Source organism: Guyanagaster necrorhizus (assembly GCF_019112545.1).
Source record: "Guyanagaster necrorhizus MCA 3950 unplaced genomic scaffold BT62scaffold_31, whole genome shotgun sequence".
NCBI lineage: Eukaryota > Fungi > Basidiomycota > Agaricomycetes > Agaricales > Physalacriaceae > Guyanagaster > Guyanagaster necrorhizus.
The window spans coordinates 363,358-388,966 of record NW_025064910.1 but is presented as its reverse complement, the minus strand read 5'-3'; the positions used below and the strand labels follow the sequence as shown (position 1 = coordinate 388,966).

The 25,609-nt window shown below is 50.3% G+C and overlaps 14 protein-coding genes and 1 non-coding gene across 15 annotated transcripts; 9 read left to right on the top strand and 6 right to left on the bottom strand.

Annotated features, from left to right (window-relative positions):
* Positions 1–192: 192 nt before the first annotated feature.
* BT62DRAFT_906538 (dihydroxyacetone kinase) lies at positions 193–2,299 on the top strand (the record flags this gene model as incomplete). Its single annotated transcript, XM_043183641.1, has 6 exons — positions 193–1,006; positions 1,058–1,117; positions 1,171–1,500; positions 1,537–1,622; positions 1,674–1,806; positions 1,872–2,299. The coding sequence occupies 6 exons, from the start codon at positions 193–195 to the stop codon at positions 2,297–2,299; spliced, it is 1,851 nt and encodes a 616-aa protein (XP_043035719.1).
* A 162-nt stretch (positions 2,300–2,461) lies between these two features.
* On the top strand, positions 2,462–4,342 carry BT62DRAFT_1079531 (uncharacterized protein; the record flags this gene model as incomplete). Its single annotated transcript, XM_043179500.1, has 4 exons — positions 2,462–2,578; positions 2,625–2,747; positions 2,810–3,285; positions 3,328–4,342. 4 exons carry the CDS (start codon positions 2,462–2,464, stop codon positions 4,259–4,261), a joined length of 1,650 nt encoding a protein of 549 aa, XP_043035718.1. The 3' UTR covers positions 4,262–4,342.
* A 565-nt stretch (positions 4,343–4,907) lies between these two features.
* Positions 4,908–5,638, top strand: BT62DRAFT_1010752 (uncharacterized protein; the record flags this gene model as incomplete). The annotated part of the gene is made up of 4 exons (XM_043177685.1): positions 4,908–5,209; positions 5,265–5,271; positions 5,331–5,449; positions 5,476–5,638. 4 exons carry the CDS (start codon positions 4,908–4,910, stop codon positions 5,636–5,638), a joined length of 591 nt encoding a protein of 196 aa, XP_043035717.1.
* Positions 5,639–5,813: 175 nt separating this feature from the next.
* On the top strand, positions 5,814–6,403 carry BT62DRAFT_936327 (uncharacterized protein). The gene has a single exon (XM_043187108.1). It carries the CDS (start codon positions 5,889–5,891, stop codon positions 6,123–6,125), a length of 237 nt encoding a protein of 78 aa, XP_043035716.1. The 5' UTR covers positions 5,814–5,888; the 3' UTR covers positions 6,126–6,403.
* Positions 6,404–7,483: 1,080 nt separating this feature from the next.
* BT62DRAFT_1041084 (uncharacterized protein) lies at positions 7,484–10,201 on the bottom strand (the record flags this gene model as incomplete). The annotated part of the gene is made up of 5 exons (XM_043178423.1): positions 7,484–8,564; positions 8,624–9,724; positions 9,758–9,779; positions 9,835–9,901; positions 9,957–10,201. The coding sequence occupies 5 exons, from the start codon at positions 10,199–10,201 to the stop codon at positions 7,774–7,776; spliced, it is 2,226 nt and encodes a 741-aa protein (XP_043035715.1). The 3' UTR covers positions 7,484–7,773.
* Positions 10,202–12,658: 2,457 nt separating this feature from the next.
* BT62DRAFT_936324 (uncharacterized protein) lies at positions 12,659–13,061 on the bottom strand. Its single transcript, XM_043187107.1, has one exon. The coding sequence runs from the start codon at positions 12,850–12,852 to the stop codon at positions 12,679–12,681; it is 174 nt and encodes a 57-aa protein (XP_043035714.1). The 5' UTR covers positions 12,853–13,061; the 3' UTR covers positions 12,659–12,678.
* Positions 13,062–13,647: 586 nt separating this feature from the next.
* Positions 13,648–14,296, top strand: BT62DRAFT_936323 (uncharacterized protein). Its single transcript, XM_043187106.1, has one exon. The coding sequence runs from the start codon at positions 13,917–13,919 to the stop codon at positions 14,163–14,165; it is 249 nt and encodes an 82-aa protein (XP_043035713.1). The 5' UTR covers positions 13,648–13,916; the 3' UTR covers positions 14,166–14,296.
* A 173-nt stretch (positions 14,297–14,469) lies between these two features.
* Positions 14,470–16,809, top strand: BT62DRAFT_936322 (uncharacterized protein). Its single transcript, XM_043187105.1, has 13 exons — positions 14,470–14,985; positions 15,037–15,054; positions 15,112–15,143; positions 15,197–15,274; positions 15,328–15,479; positions 15,535–15,691; positions 15,747–15,784; positions 15,835–15,925; positions 15,979–16,072; positions 16,119–16,184; positions 16,237–16,341; positions 16,395–16,668; positions 16,727–16,809. Exons 1-12 carry the CDS (start codon positions 14,743–14,745, stop codon positions 16,641–16,643), a joined length of 1,323 nt encoding a protein of 440 aa, XP_043035712.1. The 5' UTR covers positions 14,470–14,742; the 3' UTR covers positions 16,644–16,668; positions 16,727–16,809.
* A 163-nt stretch (positions 16,810–16,972) lies between these two features.
* BT62DRAFT_450445 (uncharacterized protein) lies at positions 16,973–19,415 on the top strand. The gene is made up of 6 exons (XM_043180940.1): positions 16,973–17,112; positions 17,158–17,197; positions 17,248–18,118; positions 18,170–18,498; positions 18,557–18,668; positions 18,729–19,415. Exons 1-6 carry the CDS (start codon positions 17,110–17,112, stop codon positions 19,024–19,026), a joined length of 1,653 nt encoding a protein of 550 aa, XP_043035711.1. The 5' UTR covers positions 16,973–17,109; the 3' UTR covers positions 19,027–19,415.
* An 84-nt stretch (positions 19,416–19,499) lies between these two features.
* BT62DRAFT_982573 (NAD(P)-binding protein) lies at positions 19,500–20,174 on the bottom strand (the record flags this gene model as incomplete). Its single annotated transcript, XM_043189698.1, has 3 exons — positions 19,500–19,679; positions 19,707–19,895; positions 19,959–20,174. 3 exons carry the CDS (start codon positions 20,172–20,174, stop codon positions 19,500–19,502), a joined length of 585 nt encoding a protein of 194 aa, XP_043035710.1.
* A 325-nt stretch (positions 20,175–20,499) lies between these two features.
* BT62DRAFT_1010746 (uncharacterized protein) lies at positions 20,500–21,225 on the top strand (the record flags this gene model as incomplete). Its single annotated transcript, XM_043177684.1, has 4 exons — positions 20,500–20,731; positions 20,766–21,005; positions 21,049–21,064; positions 21,117–21,225. The coding sequence occupies 4 exons, from the start codon at positions 20,500–20,502 to the stop codon at positions 21,223–21,225; spliced, it is 597 nt and encodes a 198-aa protein (XP_043035709.1).
* Positions 21,226–21,987: 762 nt separating this feature from the next.
* BT62DRAFT_936318 (uncharacterized protein) lies at positions 21,988–22,955 on the bottom strand. Its single transcript, XM_043187104.1, has 3 exons — positions 22,918–22,955; positions 22,800–22,868; positions 21,988–22,754 (listed from the first exon to the last, which is right to left on the bottom strand). Exons 2-3 carry the CDS (start codon positions 22,859–22,861, stop codon positions 22,454–22,456), a joined length of 363 nt encoding a protein of 120 aa, XP_043035708.1. The 5' UTR covers positions 22,862–22,868; positions 22,918–22,955; the 3' UTR covers positions 21,988–22,453.
* On the bottom strand, positions 22,115–22,204 carry BT62DRAFT_t155. Its single transcript has one exon. It is a non-coding gene; the product is annotated as a tRNA-Pro (tRNA).
* Positions 22,756–23,975, bottom strand: BT62DRAFT_450452 (uncharacterized protein). Its single transcript, XM_043180941.1, has 4 exons — positions 23,680–23,975; positions 23,020–23,627; positions 22,918–22,965; positions 22,756–22,868 (listed from the first exon to the last, which is right to left on the bottom strand). The coding sequence occupies exons 1-3, from the start codon at positions 23,743–23,745 to the stop codon at positions 22,959–22,961; spliced, it is 681 nt and encodes a 226-aa protein (XP_043035707.1). The 5' UTR covers positions 23,746–23,975; the 3' UTR covers positions 22,756–22,868; positions 22,918–22,958.
* A 49-nt stretch (positions 23,976–24,024) lies between these two features.
* On the top strand, positions 24,025–25,400 carry BT62DRAFT_996765 (uncharacterized protein). The gene is made up of 3 exons (XM_043190607.1): positions 24,025–24,508; positions 24,535–24,678; positions 24,727–25,400. Exons 1-3 carry the CDS (start codon positions 24,053–24,055, stop codon positions 25,345–25,347), a joined length of 1,221 nt encoding a protein of 406 aa, XP_043035706.1. The 5' UTR covers positions 24,025–24,052; the 3' UTR covers positions 25,348–25,400.
* Positions 25,401–25,609: the final 209 nt, after the last annotated feature.

Genomic DNA, 25,609 nt, shown 5'->3' with positions numbered 1-25,609 from the left:
ACCACCACCAGTGTCTCGAGACGCACCCTGGTCGGTACGGGTCATCATCCATTTCCCCGCTACACCGCCACTAACAACGGACCGATCTGGTTTAGTCCCGAGGACTGAGACGGACACATATAATTCCGGTATCTTATACTCTACTTAAATTTTTCTTGTTCTCGCCATCGTTCCAGTCATTCATTCCCACCAATGGACCGTCATATATTTCCTGAACACTCTTCTCTCGTACTGCGTTCTCTGAAAGGCCTTGTAGGCTCTCACCCGTCTCTCACCCTCCTACCCCAAACTAAGACCGTCATCAACGCCGCACATGACCGCAGTAAAGTCGCGCTGATCTGTGGGGGCGGCGCGGGGCACGAACCTGGGTCGACCGGGTTCGTGGGTAGCGGGTTCCTCTCCGCGTCGGTGAGTGGAGACATCTTTGCTTCCCCCTCTGCCAAGCAAGTCTACACCGCCATCAAAGCCGTCCCCTCCGATGAGGGCACCATCCTGATTATTACCAACTATACCGGGGATAACCTCCATTTCGGGCTCGCGTGTCAGCAGGCGCGGGCGAACGGGATCGACAATGTTGCCATTCTGCCGGTGTGCGATGATGTGAGCGTTGGGCGGACGAAGGGGGCGCTCGTGGGGCGGCGGGCGATGGCGGGGACGATTTTGGTGTGTAAGATATTGGGTGCCGCGGCGGAGGGCGGGTTGACGTTCCGGGAGACGCTAGAGCTTGGTCGGGCTGTTACGGGCGGCTTGCTGTCGATTGGGTGCACGCTGGGGCATTGTCATGTCCCTGGCCGGGATAATGCCAAGTATGGCGTTATTGGCGAGGATACGATCGAAATTGGCTTGGGCCTCCATAACGAGCCGGGAGTGTATGTCGTTAGTCCCCAGCCGGCTCCGGATAGGCTCGTTGACAAGATGTTGGATCTCTTGCTCAATCAGGAGGATAAGGAGCGCGCGTTTGTCCCGTTTCAGGAGGGTGATGCTGTAGTCTTGTTTGTTAATAACAGTAAGTTTCCCTTTTCTTTTGTTGCGTCCCGTGTTTCTGATGGTGGTCTAGTGGGCGGAATGAGTACCCTGGAGATGTATGCCGTTGTTGAAGAAGTGACAAGACAGCTAGGTACGTTTATTCTTCTCGTCTCGTCTCGTCAAAGCTCATCGTTATCCCCCCAGAGTCGCATCCCCTCAAAATTCGTATCGCACGCACTCATTGCGGCTCATTCATGACATCTCTTAATGCTCCTGGGTTCTCTATTACCCTTCTCAATCTATCCTTTGTCGCTCGCGCCCGGAATAACGGCAAGGGTGAGGCGGAGATCATCGAGCTTATTGATGCACCTCATGCCAGTGCTGCCTGGCCGGGGAGCAACCTCTCCTTAGTGCCCGACCATTTGGCAAAACGGACAAGGGAAGAGAGGTTTGTTGACGTTGTGGAGGAGCCTGTCGTCAAGATGGAGGAGAGCTCCACCAAGGTTCGGGGTATGCTGGCGATTTTGCTTCTTTGTTGGTACGATTCTGACGCCTTTTTTTTTTTTTTAGTTGACCCCCAAGTTCTTCGTCGCGTTATCAGAGCTGGCGCGCAGGCTGTCTTGGCTAGCGAACCGGACTTGACGAAATGGGATACTGTGAGAAGCATATTCCGTAATAATGCCATCTTTCTCACCGTTCTTTCACAGATCGTCGGAGATGGTGACTGTGGAGAAACTTGCGCCGCTGGTTCGAAAGCTATATTGAAAGCCCTTGATGATGGTCTTGGAGAAGATGGTGATCTCGTTGGTGTCCTTAGGGATGTGACTGAAACGATTGATGGTCAGTTCTCCTACCGCCCTGCCGTTTTCTTTGGAAACCGGAAACTGATGTGTTTTTAATTCCAGACACCTGTGGCGGGACCTTGGGCGCCATTTACAGCATCTTCCTTGCTGCTCTCACCGCCGAGGTGCGTATACTTGGCGCTGAGGGCCACGAGGTGAACATGGCCATGTGGGGTGAAGCGGCTGGTCGTGCCATCGAGACGCTGGGTCATAGCACGAAAGCCCGTGTGGGGCACCGCACGGTGATGGATGCGCTGATTCCTTTTGCTGAGGGGCTCTCTTCGTCGACAGCTGGTGAGTCAGAGACGGACATTTTACGGGAAGCCATCAGGCGGTGTGTGGCTGGCGGGGAGGGTACGAGGGATTTGGTGGCCAAGTTGGGGCGGGCGACGTATGTTGGTGAGAAGGAGTCGGAGGGAGGTCTTCCTCCTGATCCTGGTGCGATGAGTATGGTTGCGTTTTGTCGGGGCATTGGGGCTGAGTTGTTGTAGAATTATTTTTTTTCGTCTTTGGGGATGATAGCATGGACAATCATTAGGATATAATGCAATAAATAATATTTGATCTCCGCGGATCTTTGAAACCAATTTCCAATTTAATGCTGTAGCGGCGCGTTTAACCGTCCGCACCAATACCACCACCACCCACCACTTATGGACGGTCTGACACCTTCTCAGCTGCAAGCACTGAATCAGCTCCGTGACCTTACGAATGGCGGTGATGACGATGTTGCAATTGGGGTGCTTTCTAGTGTGGAATGGGATGTCCAGGTATGCGGCTGGGTTCAACTTGCTTCCGGTCTAACAATCGGGATAGCGAGCGGCAGACATGATATTTGGAACTGGCTCTGGCTCTGGCTCTCTTCCTCCAAGACGTGTGGAGCAGTTCGAAGTGGACGACTCACAGCAAGGTGTAGATGATGATAACAACTGGCCTCAGGTGCGGTCATGTCCTCGTCCGTCGTGTAACGTGTCTTACCAACCACCACCTCTTTTCACTAGCGGACAACTTTCACTTCCAACCCCCGGCCCTCCATCCTAGCCACCCTCTTCACGTACCCACTCCACGTTCTCTCCTCCATATTTCGATTCGTCTTCTCCGTGCTCCGGATACCCATCCCGCACATCCCGTTCCTGTCTCTGCACTTTTACCGGCCACTGAGGATGTCGAGGGGCGCAGATAGCTGGATCCGCGATCTGGAGGAGGAGACGGGGGCCGTGTGTATCGGGCGAAGGGGTATGGGTGTTGGTGTGGCTTCGGGTGTCGTGGGTGTTGCTGGGCCTTCCACGTTGATGCGGCCGGGCCGTGGGGAGAGCTCGGATGATGGGCGCAAGTACCTCCCTGATTTTTCGTTGGGGACGTATGAGGATACGCTGAGGAGGTGTCAGAAGGAGGCTAGGATTGGGTGTATCGTTTTGGTCAGTGAGGAGCATGATGATGATGCCGAGTTTAAGAGGTTCCGTTATTGTCCCCTTTCGTTTGCTTTTTCATGATGACTGCTGACGCTTCTTCGTTCTAGGACGACTCTGACGGATCCAGATTTTGTCAACTTGCTCACGAATAATGATTTCATCGTGTGGGGCGGGGACGTGCGTGATCTCGAGGCGTACTCTGCCTCGGAGAAACTGCAGGCGTCTACGTATCCGTTTGTTGCTTTTGTTGCGATACAGCCGACGCGGCACTTGCAGTCGTCTTCGCCGCCTCCTACGCTTACGATACTTTCCCGCCATCAAGGCCTTCGCGAGACCACCGCGTCGAAGCTGCTTAACCATCTCCAGGACAACGTTATCCCGCGTGTGCAGCCTTATATGGAGCGTGTCCGGAACTCCCAGCGCGCTTTGGAAAGGGATAGGACGTTGCGCCAGCAGCAGGACCAGGCGTTTGCAGATACGGCGCGGAGGGACAAGGAGCGCATCTTTGCCAAGATGGCAGAGGAGAGGAGAGCTCAGGAAGAGGCTGCGAGGGTCCAGAGAGAGGCTGAGCAGAGGAAGAAGACCGAGTCGGAGCGCATGGTTTGGCGGCGCTGGGCCAGGTCTGCCCTTCTGAGACCTGAGAATCCGTCGGATAGGCTTAGAATTGCGGTGAGGCTGCCTGAGGGCAGGAGGCTTATGCGCCGCTTTGGGCCGGCGGACACGTTGACGGCGCTCTATGCATTTGTGGATACCGAGTTTATCCCAGCCCGGTTTGCTATACAGGATGACCCGCCGAGTCCATCCGAGCCTGGAGATGTTGAGGCTAGGATTGACGAAATGGGAGGTCAGGCGGATTGGTGGGGCTTTACCCTACATTCGGCATATCCTAGAGTGGAGGTACCTTGGGAGCCCAGGAAGAGGCTGGGAGATGTTGCCTGTTTGAAGGACGGTGGTGGGCAGTTGATCGTTGAGGTTGCTGGTAATAATAAGAGGATGGAGAAGGTGGATGATGGGTACGATACTGAGGACAGCGATGATTAGAGTGGAATAAACCATGTTTTATTGTTTGAAACGAATGTATGTCTTTAAACTAAGAAAGAAGCCACAAGGCGACGTTCAACTCTATACAGACGGAAAATCACAGAGACGCTGTGGGTCCGTAGGTAAAAAACTTCAGAACGAAGTACCGCGGCAGGGTCTGATGTGGTTACGTTGATGTCCCACAGACGTAACAGGCTCCTGCTTGGGAGGTATGAGAGCGAGGATCCTTGACTTGGTCTGTGGGATGAGGATAGAAAGAGAGAGGGGGAAAAAGAATGGATTTTATTGAGCTGGTAGAGTACAAAGGCAAGGGAAGGTGGGACGGCGTGAAAATATACAGGTGCTTTGTCTGCTTTCCCACGGTCACGACATTTGGCAGCCACGGTCCCATCTGCATGCTCTGCTGCTTATTGACCATCGTCTCGTCGAGTGGACGGATGATGTCGACGCCTTTCTGACGGATTGAGGGCGCTCTACTGACTTTTCCCATGCTCATAGTTGCTTTCGGAAACCCTGGAGTTCTCGCCAGTGGGGACGTATTGTCCCCGTCACTGTGGAACATATGTTTTATCTGACTTGTCCGTTCCTGACGTCACTATGCCTTGGACGACTTTCATGCTTGAATTTCATGACCATGTCCTTGTCCATGCGGAAGATCCATTTCTTGGACGTCTGTTCCATTGATGTACCATCATCACTGTTTGCTACGAGGGATCCTCTTTCCTGCATCAGTATGCGGCGACCCTTGTCTATTTGCCCCCCGAATGTATCGCGTTCAAGGGCCTCAAAGCTCGTGTTACCAAGGATGCATCCATACCTCCACGAGAAGATCGCCGATCGCCGTATCTATTATGGTCGTATCGACCCCCGTTTTTCTAACGCTTTCCTACGGCACATCCTCGGTGTCCACGAAGGGCCGCTTTCTCGTACTCCAAAAATGGGGGGGGGGTATTAGTACACCTCTCCCTTATCGTCGCTTTGTCTTGTCTTCTCCTTCTCCCAGAGCGATTGTACTTTTGCTGCTTGCAAGGAATGGTGCCCTCATCCTACCTTGTTGCATGTTCTCCAGTCCTTTTCTTGGAGGACAGATCTTACCCTAGATGAGGTCTTCGTCATCGACGCTGGTTGGCTCGCAGATCACTCACCCAAGGGTCACATACTCCGTGGATTCTCCCTCCCAGTTTCCTCGTACGCTCCAGAAATTCATGTCCAAGCTTTCCGCTTACGAGACTTTATTTTAAATTTTTTCTGCCTGTCCCCGAAGCTCTGACTCGTCTCATCATGCACTCGGGATTGAGGTCCATCGTTATCGCCCCTTCTGTGCCTCGACGATGGGCGTCTGCTGTTTTTGCAGGGTCATGGTGGAAGGACGAGTAAACTCGGTTGGCGTTGGCCCCCCGTTCATCGATTGTCGTCGTTTCATTCAAGATATCACTGCTCTAAATCCCCAGGAGATCAATGATCTCTGCTCCCTGCTTGAACAGCATTAGAGTGTCGGATTGTGGGGGGGAAAGTTCATACATGATATTTTGATTATATACAAGGACGAACTGGCGCCTTTAGCGTTATGGGTAGACAGTTCTGCAATACAGGATCGCATCTGTTTTCTTGGTCCCTACAAAGCAGCATGGGTTCTTCGTTGCCTTGTTTGTCAACAACGGCGCAGAAAACATTATTGGCTGGTCTCTTGGGAGGGTCTGCCTGCCAGTGCGACTACTACTACTACAACTTCACTAAAACGCGGGCTATGAGTTTCGCTACTGCTCCATCGAAACTGCAGAAAGTTTGCACTCCCCTCTTTATGCGAATCGGACGGTCTAGGCCTCCAAAACCACATCGACACCCTCACTTGAGTACGACGTGAAAGCCGCACCTGGACACCTCGCGTTCCTACCCTGCGCCATAGCATGAAGAAAATCGTCCCTCGGATTCACTCATCCGCGGCCGACGCAGCGAATATCATTTACTCTTCATGCACCCGGTATCTACATCGTGTCCGGAATTATTACCTAGCATTCGCATTGTCCCTAGAGAACCACCACCACCCAGCATAACAGAACCCGAGCCGCGAGGTCCTTAATCTCTGTGGCGTGGAAAAGAGATCTGTCCATGTCAGAGCGCTCCTTGTGCGCTGGTCGGATGGTTCGGCCGACATTCCCCCCCCCCCCCCCCCCCCCCCCCCCCCCCCCCCCCCCCCCCCCCCCTCCCCCCCAACAGGTACTTTCAATTATAAGGATACAATACAAGTTTCAAAGGTGCGAGTTCGCGTAATGGTTAATGATTCGATGACGTCCTTCCAAACTTGAGGTATTCCATCTGTGAACTCTAACTCTATGCCCGCCCGAATTCCGATCGCTTCTTTGTGGCGCTTCTTACCTAGGCCAGAGTTTGGAACTCCGGTTCAGCTTCCCTTCCTTTCCCCCCTCCCTCGTTGCCGTTCCTTGCAAGTAAACAAAAACACCGATTTGCAGTGAAATGCATCCCATTCCTTGCCGTTATATGTACACCTTCCATCAAAATACATCGGCAATAGAACGAACGGACACAATAAGCATAATCTGACATCCTCGTGTGAACAGCTTCTGAATCTCAAAGCGCCACCTCCTGATAGAGGCGTAATCCAGAATTCTACTCTAGAATCTCAAGTCCAGACCGTTGTTCATTATATACAATCGCATTGAACCATGGTCTGCACCGCCACCATGAGAATACAAAATATACAGGAGCTACATTTGAGCAGTAAGTATATCGCATACAGTAGATATGCCTCGTACTTAATTGAGGCAAGTAATAGAAGACAAGTGATGGGGGGAACAACTAATGTAAGTGGAGGGGAAGAAATATGATAGATAACTGACGACGACAACAAGATGACACGAGCACCGGGAACCGAAATAGTAAATGACGGTCAAAGATGGAGGTCGCTGACAGAGAGTGTATTCGTTCGTATCAATGAAAGTCAGTCTCCTTGGATGCGCGCGAGATTGCTGGTTCGCCCCAACTTGCTACCGCCGGAATGTCTAATTTTGAGCTTTTTCGATTTTTTGCGAAGCGGAATTACTTTTGTCGAATCGGCCGTACGATAAATGTGCACGCAGGACCAAGAACTGGAAGTCGTGCGAGCAGTGGCCTCGGATATAATTCGGGCGGGACTGAGGGCTGGAAGTCGGGCTGCTCTTTGGTTGTTGGCAAGGCAAGGCGAGGCGAGAGCGGGAGGGAGGAAGGCGAGTATCGGATGGAAAAGCAGTGGGAAAAAAAAGAAAGAAAAGGACGAAGAATGTACTAGTAAGTCAAGTAATGTGAAAAATAAGATATTGGTGAACCACGGATAACAGAACAATAAAGAGAGATTCGTGCGATGATGAGGAGGGATTGTGAAAGACAAATAGGTATGAATAGCTTAATACTTTTTAATCCGACAAATCGACCAACCACACAAAGGCTTCAAGTCGACGTGGACGACAACACAAAGAATGGCTGGACATGCTCCGCCAGGTCCCTAGAAACGGCGATCAACCCGACATCGCAACGTCCATCCCGACGGCCGACGCAGGCGGATACAACACAGCAGCATACTGCTGTGGTTGTTGAACGATCATCCCTTGTTGCTGAAATTGCTGCTGCTGTTGTGCATACTGTGCGCGCTGGTGCTCTGCAAATCTTTGCTGATACGCGATCTGGTTCTGGAACTGAGGCGGCTGAGACGGCGGGGCGTACTGCTGTGTATGGTTGGCTAGCTGACCCATACCAAGAGCAGGCACCGGGGTCCCGGTGCGACTTAGACTACCCGAACGGCTGCCCGGTGCACTGCCACCAACACGTATCTTCCTCCCTTCCCTGTCACCTCTGACGGCGCTGGCCTCACGACTGTTACTCGCGCTGCTGCTGCTGCCCCCGTTATTGCCGAGACACTCATGAACTCCACTGGCCAATAACGCCAATCCCACAGCTCCGTGCTCCCCAGAATGCTGGTAGTGGTATCGCAACCCATTCATGTTCTTGTACCTCCTCTGGCAGTCACCAACACCGCAGGCAAAGGGCCTCAGACGCCGTTCAGCCTCCCGCTCAACTTCACGCATCTCCGCATCGGAAATCTGTAGATCAGGATAGGGAGATGTAGGAGTTGACGGATTTGACGGGAGTGGTGTAGAAGGCTGGGAAGGATCGGAGGATTCAGGATATCCGCCGGCTGCCGCTGCCGCCGCTCTGTCTCGACGTTTACGCTCCAAAAGTGCCTGGACATGTTCAAGGTCTTTTGGAGGTGCAAAGTTACAACTGCCGTGTGTCATATGGTATTTTAGACCTGATAGATTTCAAAGGACATAACTAAACTGTCTGAATGAGCTTAAAGAGGTGGCGTACCGTTGGCTTGCTTGTAACTCTTATTGCAATTCGGCTTGGGACACTTGAAAGGCTTCGATAATAGCAACGACGAAGCGGGTCTCGTCACAGAAGCTGACAGACGCAAAGCATTGGGGTCCTTGGATACAACAGGGACCGAAGGAACCCCACCGCTAGCCGGAACACTTGTCGCGGAAGGAGACGTAGGCGATGTACCACCACTAGCCGAAGCTTGTTGTGCCTGGCTATGGGGTGAAGGAACGCGACTCGTGCTTGGTGTACTCTCTGGTGTAGCTGAATTAGAAAAGAGAAGAGCAGGCGGTACGCATTCCTCAACAGCGCCAGCTAGGCTGCTGCTGCTACTGTTGTGGGTACGATGAGCGTCGAGCATGCTGGAGCTGTAAGTATCCATAGCATCCATATTTGAGCCCGGCATTCCAACAAAGGATTCACCATATCGACCATAATTGAACGCATCCACAAGAGGGCTGTGGGAATTATGCGTATGATGCGCATGAGCGGTCGTCAAGTTGAGGTTCAGTTGAGGTCGAGCCTGATGGTGAATGGGACTAGGAGGAACAGGTGTGTTGGCATTGGCAAGCGAGGAGGGCGTGGTTGATATGGCACTTGATGAGGAACGACGAATCAGGGTCTTGGTGTCGAAGGCGGCAACGGGGTGATGTACGCCGGAATTAGGTGATGGTGGCTGCGAAACATATGGTGAGTGAGGGAGGTGCTGCGTCTGTAGTTGGTTCTGAACTTGTACTTGCGACTTGTCCAAGTAGTATGCCGGCTGTTGAGTGGGAATACCAGGTGAGGGATAGGCAGACAAAGGCGTCGTTATCGGGGTGTCCGGGGGCGTGGGAGCCCCAGATGAAGGCGACGATCTCAAGCTTGGCGCTCCAGACGACGGCGGTCCCTCCAGATCCATCTCATCAGGATCAAAGGCGACACCGTAAGAGTGAACGGAGTGCTGTTGCTGCTGCTGCATCGGCTGGGCCTGAGCATGGCCAGGCGACGAAAGTGTCGAAACGACCTGAGGGTTGAATGGAATTTGGAGCTGGGCCTGCGCTTGCGGTGCTGTCGGGTCGATAACGACGACGTGGACTTCTTCAAAGTGCTCTAACAAAGCATGCAGGTCGTTCAGATGCATACCACAGCAGCTGTAGTCTCGACACTGTGGGAGGGCCCGTCAGCCAGAATAGACACTTGACGACTCGTTGAGCACTTACAAATTCACTTTCCCGGTCGAGGGCGCTGAGCGCGTTCCGCACGTCAGAATCGAGCGATGGTTTCTGTCTACGAAATACGGAATGTGAGTGGTAACCAACATGAAACCGAGGCATTCACGTACTCTGGAGACCCAATGAAGTGCTCCATAGGACTTCCTTGGAACCGTACACCCAGCCCAAAGGACGTCGAGCGCCATGATATGGGCGAACCGAGGAAATGTCTGGTGTAAGAAGCCGGATTGAACGAGCCGTTGCCATTGGACCCCGTGTACGAGCCTGAAGACATAATATAGTCGGCATTGTTGGAATTAGAGATATGATTACGGGGGCTGCTGCGAGATGGAAGAGCGATTGGCTGGGTAGACATGGGCGCTATAGGTGCTATAAGATATTATGGATACAGATATACAAAGACTGGAAGGAGAAGCAGAACGACGAGAGGGATAGCGACGGGGACGACGCGGGGGACGACGACGGCGGCAACGACAACAGAGGGAATGAGTGATGAGGGGACGACGGAGTGGTAAGAACCCTCGAGTATTTAGCTCTCCATTGGCTAATCGCATTGTCCTTGTTTGCGGCACTTCCTGAAACCTTCGGTCCGAATCAGTGCCGAACTTGCCGAATACGGATGCTAACCCGTGCACAGCCATCGCATTTATGACCCCGGTACACTCAGACCCCGATTGCTTGGCAAGCATACCTGGTCGGTGAAGACGTACATCTGTCTCTATCTTGCAGTGTATAGCTCTGCTGGGGGAAATAGGATCCTGCTTGCTGGACTTTCTGCTAACAAATACACAGCATATTTGGAATTTATGTTACCATCCCCATCTGCCAGCTTCTCTATATTGCTCTTCTTCCAGCGGTCTGGTACCAGGAAGAAGTCTTCGAACCATAATCTGTCTCGAGACTCTCTTTGCTCCCTTTTCTATCTCGACCTTCTCTGACTCCCTCCATCTGTCTTTCTCATCAATTCGTCAGAACAAAATACAAATAACTTCACCACGTGAACCGTTGAAACCGCAGCCTTTGCGGACATTCCTCTCTTGGCTTACGTTTCGCAACATGTCCATCGTCGATCTCGCCAGCGAAGTGCTTCTCTCCAGGGTCCTCCTCTATTCTAGACCTTACGCATTCTTTATGTCTCTGCGTACCCCCCAGTGTTGATGAGCGGCCACGCCCTTTACACGCTCCTCTATTTCTCCCCTCCGTCTGCCACGAGTGCAATCTTGATGGATCAACTGCATCATCTTGTCGTCCTCTATATCCTCTTTCGGTCCCGGAAATCAGCGTCTTATCTAGGCAAAACGGAAGAGAGCCCATTAACGTCAGTGATCTCGCCGCCGAAGGGACCTGGTGCTGTCTATCTATGTACTACTTTTGTTGCCCATGGCAATCAATGTATAGACGCCACTCTCTCAGGTTAGATTCGACGCAATAACTATCCCTTGATGTCTTTGTGTTTCCCTGCACACATAGATCCCGCCTGGAATCTATCATAATCTTAGGCTCTCGTTCTACTTCTACCTTGGTAGATATTGCCACTAATGCTAGTATCAATCCGAATATGTGGTACAACTGCGGATGTGCAGATGTAAGGTTCCCACAGTGTTAACTCTTTCCCCACAAATCAATGATTTCAGCCGGTAATTGTCCAGAAGGCCATAACGCGATGATTGCATTACGCGTCTGGGACGCTTAGCCGTTTTCAAACGTGCATATCCAACTAAACTACTATGTTTTCTTTTCTTATGATCCACTCGACCGTAACATCGTTCTCTGCTCTACGACTCCACATGCGCGTTGGGGACCTGTGATTTCCTATCTCATCTACGACTCCCAGTTGTTCCGGGTCGACAGTCTGCTTCTTCGAGGCATCCATATGAGTTCTATCACAACGATTCACATGTTGCATCGGATGTTCTGCCGATGTTCATTGGTAATTCCGTCGCTTTGCGGCGATTTACCTGCCATTACAATGTAATACCCAGGAACTCAAGACAGTTAAATGCGCTTGTGCAGCCTTTGGATAAGAAGCACCAATGATTCGGGACAAACTGGCCGACCCTGAGGACCTTCACCACTCTGATTGGCGGTCGCATGGTAAATATATCTACGGCTGTAACACACGCGTAAGAACTACATTGTTCGGTCTCGTGGTCACAAACAAACCACTCAACGCGTCTCAAGGAATTACATATATCACTTCGCCAGTCAATCCGCCCATTCGTATGACAACCCCACTGACGACGTCACTATATATTGTCGGGGCCCGTTCGTTTCCCTGAGCCATCACTCTATTATACCAACCACCTCCTCGGTGCGAACCGGCCACCGCACAGCTCAGAACGTCTTGGTCAAATTCAAATCCATGTATATACAACCATTCAACCCTATAGACTTGTTCTTGATCCTTTGGGATCGGGAGTAGGTTGGATTCGACGACTCTCTTCCTTCCGTGGCGTCATGGTGCAACGCTACAACATACCTCCATAGGGCTTGAGCATATGTACCACCTCTGAGTCAAGCCGCTTACCACTTATCCCAAATGTCAAAGGTCCGAGGCCGGTTATTGGCAATGTGCTTTGGACTTGATACTGTGTGTGTCGTTCGCACGCCGGTGTTCCCTCTCTGTGTTAAACCGTTACGGATCTGCTTTCTGGAACTACACCGCTGCATGGATCCGAGCTGTCTACGTTAGCGAATACCGCCGCTTTCCTTCTGAGTCTCCACGGCGCCATTTGTAATCACGACAACGTCAAGTAACCTATTGATTAACTTTACTTGGATTCCAGCATTTATGTGCATCAACACTGTTACGATGTGTCAAGGACTATTTACCTACCAGACATCCTTGGCACCAAGGAAGGAATCACAGCACTGAGCGAGTTCATGGAGAACACGGGAGCATTCACCCGGACGGGACAACCACAAAACGAGAAGCTCGCTCCAGAGCCAGAAGAGGAAGGAGGAGGATGGTGGTGGGAAGAAGAGGGCGACACGGAAGACGAGCATGGATAACTGCCGCGCACCCACCACACCATAGACCATGTCCAGCACAGCCAGCACTCAAGACACGCTCGCAAAACACCCCAGGCTTCAGCCAACCGCAGGATCAAACGAACCAATTAGCCCACCATGAGGGCACAAAATACCATACATGTCCGTTACTCTACTCCACACTACACGCCAAAACACCCGGGGAACTCAGAAGGAAGAACGGAGGGACTGGAACAAGAGGGAAAGAGGATCCTGAGGCCCTGTACCTCCACCGCGTCTTAGTAGTTAGCTTACTTGTTGCGGTTAATCAAATGCTGAGGACAAAAAAAAAAAAAACAAAAAAAAAAACACTGTTACGATGCCATGTGGTCGCCGGCGTAAATTCCTGGATTTACCACTAAGCTCTATTTAGCTGATCTGCGGTCGAAAGTCTCGACTACTTGGGACGAGGACATTCGCTGCGACGTCGATGACATGGGTCCATGATGTGCACATGGAGTCGCACACTTCACGTGCTGCAGCAGCTGAAGAAGTAGGTTTTTAAGTGTGACGTGGACTAAAAATGAATCTCCTCCATATTATAAGTAGACATTCCAGTTCTCTCTCCATTAACTAGGATAGATCACTCGGAGTCCGATAGAAAGTGTGTCATTCTAACGCCACGGACGTATCCGCCATCTGATCATCACTGTCACGGATTCTTCCACCCACCGTCAAAGTGCACGCGGTGACTGCAATTAAATAAGAGACTGAACTTAACTAAACGTATCGTACTTCTTGATACAAAGTCTGAATAATTAGATGATGAACCGCAGAACGACATGAATTTCAGCTGACTGGAGTGATGGTGGCACAGCAAGAGCGGAGCCTCAGCACATACGGGCATCGCGTTCTCCACGGCACCGATAAGTTATCGATGTATGGCCGGCTCTTAAGGTTTTACGTTATTCAGCAGTGATGAGATATTCGTCGCTGTATCATGTCAACCCGCCCACAAGACAGGAAAGATGTAAACACGTGAAGGGCGCCAATCGGAGGGGGAAGGTACAAGATAGAAGGCTCTCACACTGGGAGTATTCATGGCACTTGTCCAAATGCTCTTCCCTTCTATGGCTGCGACCCTCGTTAGCGAAGTTATATCGATCCAATCGATCATGATCGTGCATAGATTTAACGGACAGAACAATGTTGTAGCCATGTCTAAGGGTATAGAGCGCCTAAGATGGAGGTACCCTGGCAGTTTCGGAGACAGTAACTTTGCATTGAAGAGAAAGATCCGAGTTCACGACGTGACTTCATTAAACCTGAGAAAGAAGCAACTCTCATGAGAAAACTTGGCCTTCAGAGGCGCTGGGTTCTGGGTTTGTCAACACGGCTTTAGTCGTAGCTTCGCTCTTGAGTGTGAGAGTACCATCACGATTTTGAATGAAACAGAAAAACAGCCTCCCTTTATAGCAAGCTAAATGGACTTAAGAACCAGAAGAGATGAGAAATTACAGGCTAAAGAGTCGCTCCGGTAGATGACAGAGTTATGTCAACGGCTGGAGGCCCACGGTAACTTCATTGAACCTAGAAAAAATTAGGGCTAGACCCGTAACTTCTGATGTTTCTGCGACACCATTTGAACACTCACATACCTCCGTTCTATATCTGAGATAGTTGAGCGCAATGTCATTGGCCTAGTGAGGCCTAGTACTAAGAGCGAAGGAGACGGCCGACGAATCCCGACGTGCCTTTTGTTAAGGGCCCGTCAAAAAAGCCGATCTAGCCGATGTGCAGCCGCCCCACAATCATGATGGATGCATTTGTTATCGCGTATCTCTCGTTCATCTGTGCTGGTTCATCGCAGAGTGAGCAGTGCATCCGATTCGACGACGTCGTGCCCTACTTTTGGCTCTTACAATAATGGCCGTTTCTTCTTCAAACGACGGCTACGTCCCTCTCACTAGCAGGCTATTGAACCCAAACGATAGTTTGATGGTGGACGGGTCTAAATCCAGATGGCGTCGTGTAGTCGAAAATGCACAGAAGATTACGCGTGATAATGTTGGCCTTCTGCTTGTGACTTTGTCGCAGCTCCTTCTCTCGGGCGTCAATGTTGCGGTGAAAATGCTGAATGGAATAGACCCCCCAATAGGAACATTGGAGGTAGGCATGGAATAACCGGAAATTCACGTTGTATAAAACATTATTTAACAGTTTATCGTCGTCCGAATGGTCCGTTCGTTATCGCGTCTTCCCTTTGCTCGAGATTTCAAGACGAGTATTTGACAGGCAATAACCTACCTCTGCAGTGTCGGATATATGTAAGGCGCGATCTTATATATGATCTAGGAAATATCTATCGCTATCTCCCAAGGGTTTTCGCAGGCATCAACCATCCATTTCTTGGACCGAAAGGAGTACGACTATTACTCGTCTTCCGGGGTTTTTCGGGGTACAGTCGTCAATTTCACAAGCACGGTATCCGTCTGACAAACATCGCCTCAGTTTCTTTGGGTTGTTTGGCACATATTTCTGTCTAAAATACCTCTCGCTCTCAGATGTTACAGTCTTATCATTCCTTGCTCCATTTTTCACTGGGATATCTGGAGCCATATTCCTAAAGGAAAAGTATAACTACAGAGAGGCCTTAGCAGGACGTGCGTGTCTGTTCTTGTGACATACCATAGATGCTAAACCCGAGTTACTAAGCAGTAAGCAGCTTGGTTGGCGTCGTCCTCATTGCAAGGCCGACCTTCATTTTCGGACACCTAGGAGAAGAGTCTAATCTGAGTGCTGTTAGTGATGGAGTGCCCTTATCAGGGGTGCTTCAAACGGTCGTAACACCCCAGGAGAGACTCACCGCCGTAGGGTATGAGAAAAATCCGTTATCAGTAACAGTTTGCCACGGCTAATACAAAATTCAGTGTCGCACTTATTGGTGTTCTAGGCTCCACAGGCGCTTGTGAGTACAATGAATGTCGTGTTACTTCTCTGTCAAGCTGACTGGCATAGATACGTCCTTATGCGCGATCGGTAAACGCGCCCATGCTCTACATGCCTTGGCTTCGTTCTCTATGCAAAGCGTCATCGTCGGGTCTATCGGGTAGGCACTGAAGCTCACGATCAGGCATGCGGGCTCATACCTCTTCTCTCCAGTATGATAGTAATGCGTACGCCGTTGGTTATCCCGACTCAACTCTCATGGGGAGCATTGTTGGCTGTGATAGGTTTTCTGGGCTTCTTTGCTCAGGTTAGGTAGCTTCTGAGCCATGCTACATATAGCTAAAGTCTGACAGGTTGCCTTGACTATGGGACTCCAGCGAGAAACGGCGGGGCGTGGTACGATAGCCATCTATACTCAGGTATATATAAGCTCTTGTTGTGAACTCATGTATTTATCTCACACCTACCCAGATTATCTTTGCATCGTTTGCAGAGAGGATATTCTTCCACACTACATCCCAGGTGCTTTCTGTATTGGGGACCATTATCATCCTTTCTTCTGCGTTATACGTTGCTGTGCGTCTTGTATTTCTCCTCATCCTGCTTACAATTTTATTTCTTACTTATAGATTACGAAGAGGAACCGCAAGCAGGCTTGCAATACCTCAGACGATGATATTTCACTTGAAGAGGGTCTTCTCAGTGGTTCAAATGATGATAAAGATGTGTTTAAATCAGCTGCCCCCGCCGATTCGGAGGGACATTCTTCGAGTCAGAGTATTCTGGAGTCGGATTACGATTCAGCTGTGGAAATTGCGAGTCCTACGCCGTCTTGCTCTGATTCTCAAGAGGTGATCCTTCAGAACCCGACAGCTTAGACCAATCATGGTAGATTCCAACGGGGTAAAGATATTATTCATGCTCCTAAATCTATATGTTGTATTTCATTAGTGATTCTTAGGGTTTATTAGGCGACGTAAAGCCAAAGTGCCGGAAAAGCTATCTACCCCTTGCTTTCCCTCAGGCGAACCCAGGATTTGTGAGAGAAAGCATTTTGTGACGATTCGGAGGGCCAGCGGGAGACTTCGGTCCATTTTGGTTCATCGCTTTACAAACTACGCACAAGGAAAGAATATTTCACTGGCGTATAGTTGATAAAGCCTTCCACAATAAATGAAACTCGCCGATTCATCCGCATTGTTCAACAAGATAAATTCCTGCAACCCCTAACTTGTTTTTAGCCCTAACCCTAAGCTTGATCAGACACGTCTTTACTTATACCGTCACCACCGCCCTAAATTCTTGGTATTCACAGTAGGGAATCCATCGTCGCCTGCTGAAAAAATGGTATGAAATGTTACAATATTCTTGGGCATTGCTCATCCTGCGTAGGTCGTACTAGCAGCGTCAATATGTACAAAAGGCGGTAAAGGTATGCACTTACCGCTATCATGTCCTCGTTTCGCATTTATACCTTTTCAGCCGTCGTCTCTCGCCAGTTCCGTGACATGACTCGAGCACGAATCGAATCTCTCCTCGCCTCGTTCCCAAAACTCATACCCACCAACACCCAACACACTACCGTCGAGACCTCGGAAGTCCGTTATGTCTACCAGCCGCTCGAGGACCTGTACATTCTTCTCATCACCAACAAGGCCTCGAATATTTTACAGGATATCGAGACGTTGCACCTCTTCGCCCGGGTGGTGTCGGATTTGTGCAGGACAGCCGATGAGAGGGAGATCCTCATCAAGGCCTTTGACATACTGGGCGCTTTTGATGAGATTGTGAGCTTGGGATACAAGGAGAACGTCAGCCTCATGCAGGTCAGGAGTGTGCTGGAGATGGAGAGTCACGAAGAGAAAATCCAGGAGATTATCGCGAGGGTGTGTTACACTGAAATATTTTCCCAGTTCGTTGCGTTTATCCTTTACCCCCAGAACAAAGAGGCGGAAGCCAAGGAGGAGCTCAAGAGGCGTGCCAAGCAGCTTGAGATGCAACGACGTGAGCAGCAGCGTCGCGCAGCTTCTACTGGCGGCATGAACGCGTATCTCGGTGGTGGGCCCACTGGATACTCTCAGTTGCCGAGATTCGATCTCCCGGAAGCCACACCGTCAAGAATCACGGCTTCCTCTCCAGGGCCAATTTCGTCGCGCGCACCAGCTTTCAAGGGTTCTGGTATGAAGCTGGGTAGCAAAAAGACGAAACAGGCAGAACTGCTTGATGCACTGGGTGGTGAGGTCCTGGCGCCGCCTACGCCTGATGTTTCTGCGCCATCAACGCCTACAGTTTCCTCTGAGCCTTCCCACCAAAATGTGGGGAGAGGGAGCCTGCCAGAAGTGGAGGCTGAGAGGTGTGCTTATTCTGAGCCTTGTCTTTGTAGTCGATGTTGATCTTACTCCAGCGTCCATATTGTTATCAAAGAACAGCTCAGTCTTTCGTTGCATCGTGACGGAGGCTTACAGTCTATGGAGCTCAAGGGCGATATGAACCTTCAAATCTCCGATGCCGAGTTTTCCCATATCAAGATTTTGCTATCGAACCCAACGACGGACTTTGGCGGACATCATCTGCAGTTCAAGCACCATCCTAATGTTCTCAAGTTTTCTTCGGGACAGCAGGATCGTGTGGTCGCGCTGAAGGATTCCAGCAGGGCTTTCCCTTTGCACCAGAGTATTGGTGTGCTCAAGTGGAGATATGCTGGTACTGACGAGAGCAACGTCCCTCTATCTAGTACGTCCTTCTCTTTTCATGACATGTGTTATTTGTATTCATTGTTCGCTTCCTTCAGTTAACTGCTGGCCCTCACCGAACAATGATGGAACGTGCGAAGTTAGCATCGAATATGATCTCGAAAATGAAAACGTCTCTCTGTACGACGTGGTCATCTCGATTCCTCTTCCGTAAGGCTCTATTACTTGGTTGGCGCGCAATTTGTTGAAGTATTTCTCTCTGGCTTTTAGTGATGGTTCATACCCTACTGTCTCCTCACATTCGGGCGAGTGGTCACTGGAACCTTCGTCTCACTCTCTGGCGTGGACCATGCCTCTCATTTCTGGCTCAGATGACACGAAGACTGGGTCGATGATCTTCACTGTTGGGGGTGATGATACGGGCGCTTTTTTCCCTGTCCAGGTCAGCTTCATTGGCGAGGGTAGCTTGGCGGGGGTTTCTGTTACGAGTGTTTCCAAGATTTCGGGCGAGGAAGTGGTGTACTCGGTCGATTCGACGGTCACCGCTGATACGTATTCTGTTGTGTAAAAACTTATATTTTTCTCTTATATAATTTTACTATCGGTGCAAGAAAAGCAGGGTCACCTTTGCATATGACGTACTTCCGTTTTGGTTCTTTGCGTAAATACCATGATGCTTGTGTTTCCTTCGCTTTCCTCTCACCCTTGATATATGCACCATCCACAGCCTTGTATATGGCGAGCCTTTCCATTCCAGCAGTGTTGCCGGCTGAGGACCTACCCATTGCAGAGGCTGGTGCGTTTTTGATAGGTTAAAAATGGGACTTTATTCCGAGAAAGGCTTTGCTAACTCAACCAAACCTTTTAAGGTTACGCTAAAATGCAATGACCTCTGCTGTGAGCCTCTTGGTCATCTTCAAGTGACGAGGATACACCGGTCACCGACAAATCCTTCAAGATTCAGTAGCGTCTGCAGAGTCTTTGAGGCGAACAGTGGTGGATATACGTTGCTTGTAGCTCAAGCATGTATGTTTTCGTCCGCTACCACGGCAGCAGAGTCCCGTCAAACTGGAAAAACTTTGCACTATCCTCTCTCTTCAGCCCTTCCACGACACGCACAATTCCCTGCGCACTATCCTTTGGTTCAATTCCTCCTCCCAAGAGCTTGCCCATATCAGTTGCGACCCATCCCGGGTGCACTGGCACTATGATGAATCCTTCCTTTTCCAACTCATTATGGTACTATACCGCCAGCATATTGCATCCAGCCTTGGTGACAGTGTATGGCCCCATGAAGCCAAATGTGTTGCCAATCTGAGTGTGCAGCGACCCAGCCCTGGAGGAGATGAAAACAATCTTCTTGTCTTCACCTTTTCGGAGCGCAGGGAGGAAGGCGGATACAACGCGGTGTGGACTGACGACGTTGATAGAGAGGTACTCGGCTAGAGTATCTGTGGAAGTGGATAGCAGTCTTCAGGGTGCGCCTATGGCAGCGTTGACGATGATCACGTCGAGCTCCTTCACAAGAGGGTGCTGCGCTGCCGCGGCAATCGAGTCATCAGAAGAAATATCGACATCAGTAAGAGTGTCGATGCCTTCGAGCGGGATAGAGCCGCGCACAGTGGCGATAACACTGATTGAGGATCGGCTTCGAAGCTCTTCGACAAGGGCGAGACCCAACCCTCGCGACGCGCCTACGACTAGGACTTTGGGCATAATGGGTAACCAAGTAAGGGTTTTCAATGCTTTGGGTCCCAGATGCTAATAAATGTACACTAGATGCCATGGAAATCATTGGAGTCAAATCCATGCAGTACAGAAGAATGCAAATCGACGTACGAACGTAAAACGAGCATATTGCGGCTATGACCTATGTGTATCCCTTTCCAATGAAAGTAGGTATGCCGTAGCGTCCGTCAATTTAATGACTTTTTCTAGTTCCGAATTGGATGCTTTGCGTACAACGAATGAAGTGCAGCCCAGTCCACCGTGGCATTCGCCAGCGGCTGTCTCTAGACTTTACGTATGAAGCTCAGTTATAATGACTTCTAGACGCAACGGAGGCTCTATCGGGTACAGAGCACATAAAGTCTATCATTTACCAAAGAGCCCAGCCAGGCCCCATATCCGTTCCAACCCACCCCGGATACACCGCCATGACCATGACCCTTTCTCTTTCGACTCATCCGCATATTGCACAGCCAACAGGTCCAATGCCGCTTTGCTTACTGAATCGTCGCTGAGCGCACCCTCCGTGTTGGAGACGCTACGATGTGGAATGACTCTGAAGGGGGGGGGGATAAGTAGATGATTTTCCCTCCTCTTCGACGGAGAGCGAGGAGAAAGGCGGAGATGATGCAGTGCGGGTTCGTGGAAATGGAAGAGGCGTCGAGTTCTTGGACAAGAAGGTGCTATGCCGCTTTGGCGATGGAGGCGTCAGAGATGACGTCGACGTCGGTGATCGTGCTGATGCCTTTGAGTGGAGTGGTACTACGAACGGTGGCTATGACGGTGGTGTTGGGGTGGATTTGGAGCGCTTGAGAAAGGGTGAGTCCATTACCGCGTGATGCGTCGACGAGGAGAACTTTAGGTATCGTTATGTTCAAGTAAGCCCATCCGAGACTTTGAGTTTTTGTGATGTCTGAGTCTGTTTGCCAGTTTGGAGGTGGTCAATCGTCCGACCGTCTACCTTTCACTGGAGTACTGGTGCACCATCAACAGCGATCTACCCGTCACAAATTCTGTCAGCGCCATAGCGGGATTTTAAGATTGGTTACTTGCCGGTCGTCGACCTCGATGGAAGACGTCCGAGTGATATGTGCTGGTAGGAGACGCGTAAACTTTCATTATACTGGACACGAAGGCGCCACCAAAACCACTCTGACCAACCAAAATATGCCTGGGATCAAAAGCAAGGCGTCAGGTCTTCCTCAAACCTTGAAAATGCTTTCTACCCTTTAGACTAATCTAAGCTTGGCCGCGACTGGATCATCTCCCTTTCCTTGGGCCATCATCTCTATTATGTCTGCACAGGCATCTGCAGGCCTTTTTTTCCAGAGACGCATACGCCAGATCTATCCCTACTATGGCGAGGTGAAGATTGGAACAGTGTCGCATTGCTTCGAACACAGACGATATTTTTATCGTCCATGATGACCCATCGGGCCTTTGCAACTCAAGTGATAAGACGGTCTCTAGCATCCTCCTACAATTCTTCAGATCTGGGAAGTAGTCCCATTCACCTGGAAGATCTCGAGCTCGTTGCCACGTGCCTTCCGACATGCTGTTGTACGATCAAGTACTTCTGCAATGCATATGTCATATTCTCGGTTTTGTAGAGTGCGTCCTACTATTATAATGGCAGAGGAGGAGAGAAAGAAGTATGTGGAGCACGCTATGATGATGAGCTACATAATGCATATCGCTATCTGTGAACACGAATACAAAAAAGCTGCAATTCTGTACACCATTTGTGTGATTCTGCACATGACAGGTAAGTAACAGTGAATTACTATATGAAACCACTCCCCTTGGGGAGGGGTGGGTGAGAAACAGTAACTGACCCCCTTGAGGTTTCCTGAGCAACCCTAGTCCAAAGTCCACTATACTCGTTGAGTGTTAAAAGAGAAAAATGAAACCTAGATATCACCATCATGAGGCTTGACTGGAAATTGAACCCAGGACCTCCTCGATACTGTAACAACGTTCCACCCCAACAAGGAATCATACTACTAGACCACCAAGCCGACACGCAGATGCAAGGCGGAAACTACTCGGACATGTCTTAATACGGGGCGCGCATGACCGGGATCGGAATGGGAACTGTCTGATGCCCGTGGGGGAAGAGCTACGGGATTGTGGGCTTCGCAGGGGGGATACATTTCTTGGTCTTCGAGATTCTCGAGGGCCTGTTTGGGAAGAAAATTGGAATTAGGAGGTTGACTGGAAAGCGAGGACTGTCGGACGTAGCAGCATTCAACGGTTCTTCGTCCAAATCAACGGTTCTTCGTCTCAATAATTTGGCGTTTGAGACTGGTATTTATGTGTATGTCATCAAGAGAGTCATCTCTGAGTCGGGGACGGTTCTGTCTCTGCAATGCGGCGGCGCGGGAAGACTCGACTTGCGCTTCTGCGCGACCTCCTTCTTCGACATCGGTTTTAACCCGCTTGGGACTGGTACACGCGTCTTCGTCTTCAGAGGAACGGGGGCGCGTTCGAGGAGATTTTGCTGTCGAAGTCGAAGCATCTGACGCGTCAGATTGTCCTGCATCATTGGTGGCCCTACAGGGAAGGAAACTGTTGACATTTATCACCGTAGACACGACAGAGCGAATGACATACTTTGGAGGAGGCATCAGTACGGTGTACACGTCCTCTATCAAAGTGTCTGAGGCTCCCTTCATCTTTGTCCTGTTGTCCGTTAGACAAGGTTATGTGAAAGTATGAAGAAGAAACACACGCCCAATCCAGATCTCCAAACTGCGCCTTATTTATCCCAGCTCACCACCTTGATGCAAATCATGAAATGAAGCAGAGATATACATAGAGAACAAGTACTTACGGAGAAGGCTGGATCTTTTTGTGGGTGAAATTACTGCTACTTTTGATGTTGCCACCAGACTCGCCGCCGCTCTCTTGATCGCTAGCATCATCATTGGTATCTACCAAATTCATTATCCGCATGATCTTCTCCGTGTATGCCTTCTCACAGATGCTTGTAACAAACGTCATGAGCGACGCAGTCTTCGCTCTCTCCCCTTCTAGAGCTAGGCTGGCCTGCGTGTATAGGAGGGCGGCTTTTGAGACCGCCGTCCTCAGCTCCGCCAGCGCGCCGTGTACCTCTGACCTCCCATCTTCTAGTTTGCGGGCCTCGTCGGGCAGGTCAACGCTAGAGTTGACTGGGAGGCCGTCAGGCGGGTAATAGTCCAACGTAGGAACCGAATCATTCTCTTCGACATCACCTTCAGGCGGGTCAGGAAATGTCTCGGCGGTGGAGTACCGCTCAAGTCTCCAGTTTCCGTTGAGTTGTGCTACCCAAACATGATTGGCAAGTAATGGAATTGGAACAGGATTGGATGTTGCGGGGAAGAGCCGCTTCGTGATTGCAGGCAGATTATACGAATCAAAGGTGCCCCTATGGAATGCAACGGTGTGAGGTATATTATGAGCCTGGCAGATAGAGATTAGAGAAATTGAACGGGGTCGAAGAGACGAGACTCACGGCGACATAGTCTGAAATAAGGGTCTTGTCGGTTGGTTCGGCGAAATCTAACTTGGATATAGACATTGTTAGTGCGTTGGTGGAGGGAAGGATCGTGTGGAGAAATAGCTCACGCCCTGTGTATCTTATATATTATAGCAAACAGAACAAAGGAATAAAGAGGGGCGCGGATCGGAACAGGAACAATAAAGCAGCGGTGGCCTTTTTGAGACCATGGTTGCATTGTTCTCGGCTGGTATCGCCCATGAACTAGCGTGTAGTGATATAGGATACCTGCCAACCTGCATATAAACGGTGCGTGAGAAAGTATTACTAGCTCTTAGTGAATTGTGATCCGTGGTGGGACTTTGTTCCGACCATCACCATCATCCACATGTCTCGCCCCGCACCGCCGCCAGGCTTTGTTCAGCTAGTTTTGTTGCCTCAAGATTCGTTTTACTTGGAAGTTCCTATGCAAATCGCAATGACGGTCTGTCTATACCCGTTAAAATATCTTCGGTATATTGGCTGGTGCGTCCTAGGCGTTAGTGGGACCCTGGTCGATGAGACTGGGGATGCGGTAGAATTGGACGGCGAGCTGGTGGATCGGGGAGTCTACCGATACGATGTGCCTGGTGGAAACATCCTCTCTCACGCAGTTGACCCCGAGGTCATCAAACAGCGAACCCATACGCACTCCGCAACTACAGCTACCCGCGAAAACTTTCGTGAGAAGGTGTTAAAGCGCGATGGTCGATGTGTGTGGACCGGCATTGATGAAGGGGTTGGGATGCATATTATTCCTTATGCACGAGGCGACGAGGCATGTCCACGTATTGTTCCCTTCCATGTCACTTAATTTGGTTTTTCCTACAGTGGATACAACTTATCATCGAGAACCGGCCACACGAAGAGGATCTGACGACACTGCGCAGCATCAATGATATTCGCAACGGTTTTTATGCTGCTGCTGATATTCATGTCCATTTCTTTGACCAACAGAGGGTTGCCGTGCTTGTCGTTCGTCTGCTCTTCTTTTCCCTTCTTATCTTTTCTCATTTACATCAGACTCCAAATCCTATCCTGGACACCACCGATATCCCTAATCGCTGCCAGCGTCGGCTAGAAGACGACGTCAGTTACCCGCCCAATTCTCGATATACACTTCAGTGGATCACTATTCCGAGCAGCAGATCTACTCGGGAGCGAATACCTAACAACAATGATGCCACTTTTGCGAACCGTCGACAAAAGCCTGCCCGACTCTTGCTACATTATAGGTATGGAGCCGCTGCCGTGAAGAATTGGGGCAAGAACGTTGCTGTTCTCATCCAATATCACCAGCCTAACCGCCCATCAGTACCTACCCCGGCGCCAATGGGGCCATCGAAGGCAAAACATGTTCGTAGCGTCAGTATCAAGAAGCGTGAGAAGCGGAGGCGGGAGGAAGAGCGAGAGGGAGCTGGAGCTGGAATGGAGCAGGCAGGAGGAAGGAATGAAGGGGGGACTAGTGCAGCGACGGCTGTAGAATCAGAGGCTCAGGACATCTGGGATGAGCATGATGTTATGCTATTTTTCTGGGGTAACTCGAAGGCAGCACAGGAAAGACGTGCCAAGGAGGAGGCAGATCACAGAGAGTACTTGGAGAAATGGAGGTCTGGAATACCCAGAAACCCACTCAATGTATAATAGCATGTATAAACTTCTCTGCGTGTTGTCATGTTTCGAGAATGGACTCGGACATTAATATTGTGCTTGTCAACGTTACCAGCGACGTTTAGCACCAAGAGTCTATCGATTATGCACCTATTAAACAAGCTCCCAGCCGCGCTGACAGGAAAGAGATGAAGATCCGTGAAGATGCTAAGATTGGCCGTCTACGGAAGAGAATATGTTGGCATCGGTCGTATAGACTCAACAGTGTAGTGTTTGGGGGGTTTAAAGACACCTC

Excerpts from the sequence above, each read along its gene's own strand:
- BT62DRAFT_936324 (XM_043187107.1), bottom strand. The coding sequence starts at position 12,852 with ATGCTCGTCTTCCGTGTCGCCCTCTTCTTCCCACCACCATCCTCCTCC.
- BT62DRAFT_936318 (XM_043187104.1), bottom strand. The coding sequence starts at position 22,861 with ATGAAGGGAGCCTCAGACACTTTGATAGAGGACGTGTACACCGTACTG. Across the intron at positions 22,755-22,799 it reads GTACTGATGCCTCCTCCAAA|TTTCCTTCCCTGTAGGGCCA; the intron begins GTATGTCATTCG and ends AAATGTCAACAG.
- BT62DRAFT_450452 (XM_043180941.1), bottom strand. The coding sequence starts at position 23,745 with ATGTCTATATCCAAGTTAGATTTCGCCGAACCAACCGACAAGACCCTT. Across the intron at positions 23,628-23,679 it reads TTATTTCAGACTATGTCGCC|GCTCATAATATACCTCACAC; the intron begins GTGAGTCTCGTC and ends TCTATCTGCCAG.
- BT62DRAFT_996765 (XM_043190607.1), top strand. The coding sequence starts at position 24,053 with ATGTCTCGCCCCGCACCGCCGCCAGGCTTTGTTCAGCTAGTTTTGTTG. Across the intron at positions 24,509-24,534 it reads CACGTATTGTTCCCTTCCAT|TGGATACAACTTATCATCGA; the intron begins GTCACTTAATTT and ends TTTTTCCTACAG. Across the intron at positions 24,679-24,726 it reads AGAGGGTTGCCGTGCTTGTC|ACTCCAAATCCTATCCTGGA; the intron begins GTTCGTCTGCTC and ends CATTTACATCAG.
- BT62DRAFT_450445 (XM_043180940.1), top strand. Across the intron at positions 17,198-17,247 it reads ATGTACAAAAGGCGGTAAAG|CCGTCGTCTCTCGCCAGTTC; the intron begins GTATGCACTTAC and ends ATACCTTTTCAG. Across the intron at positions 18,669-18,728 it reads GTCATCTCGATTCCTCTTCC|TGATGGTTCATACCCTACTG; the intron begins GTAAGGCTCTAT and ends TCTGGCTTTTAG.
- BT62DRAFT_936327 (XM_043187108.1), top strand. The coding sequence starts at position 5,889 with ATGGGTTCTTCGTTGCCTTGTTTGTCAACAACGGCGCAGAAAACATTA.
- BT62DRAFT_936323 (XM_043187106.1), top strand. The coding sequence starts at position 13,917 with ATGGCACTTGTCCAAATGCTCTTCCCTTCTATGGCTGCGACCCTCGTT.
- BT62DRAFT_936322 (XM_043187105.1), top strand. The coding sequence starts at position 14,743 with ATGGCCGTTTCTTCTTCAAACGACGGCTACGTCCCTCTCACTAGCAGG. Across the intron at positions 16,073-16,118 it reads TTCTGGGCTTCTTTGCTCAG|GTTGCCTTGACTATGGGACT; the intron begins GTTAGGTAGCTT and ends AAAGTCTGACAG. Across the intron at positions 16,185-16,236 it reads CGATAGCCATCTATACTCAG|ATTATCTTTGCATCGTTTGC; the intron begins GTATATATAAGC and ends ACACCTACCCAG.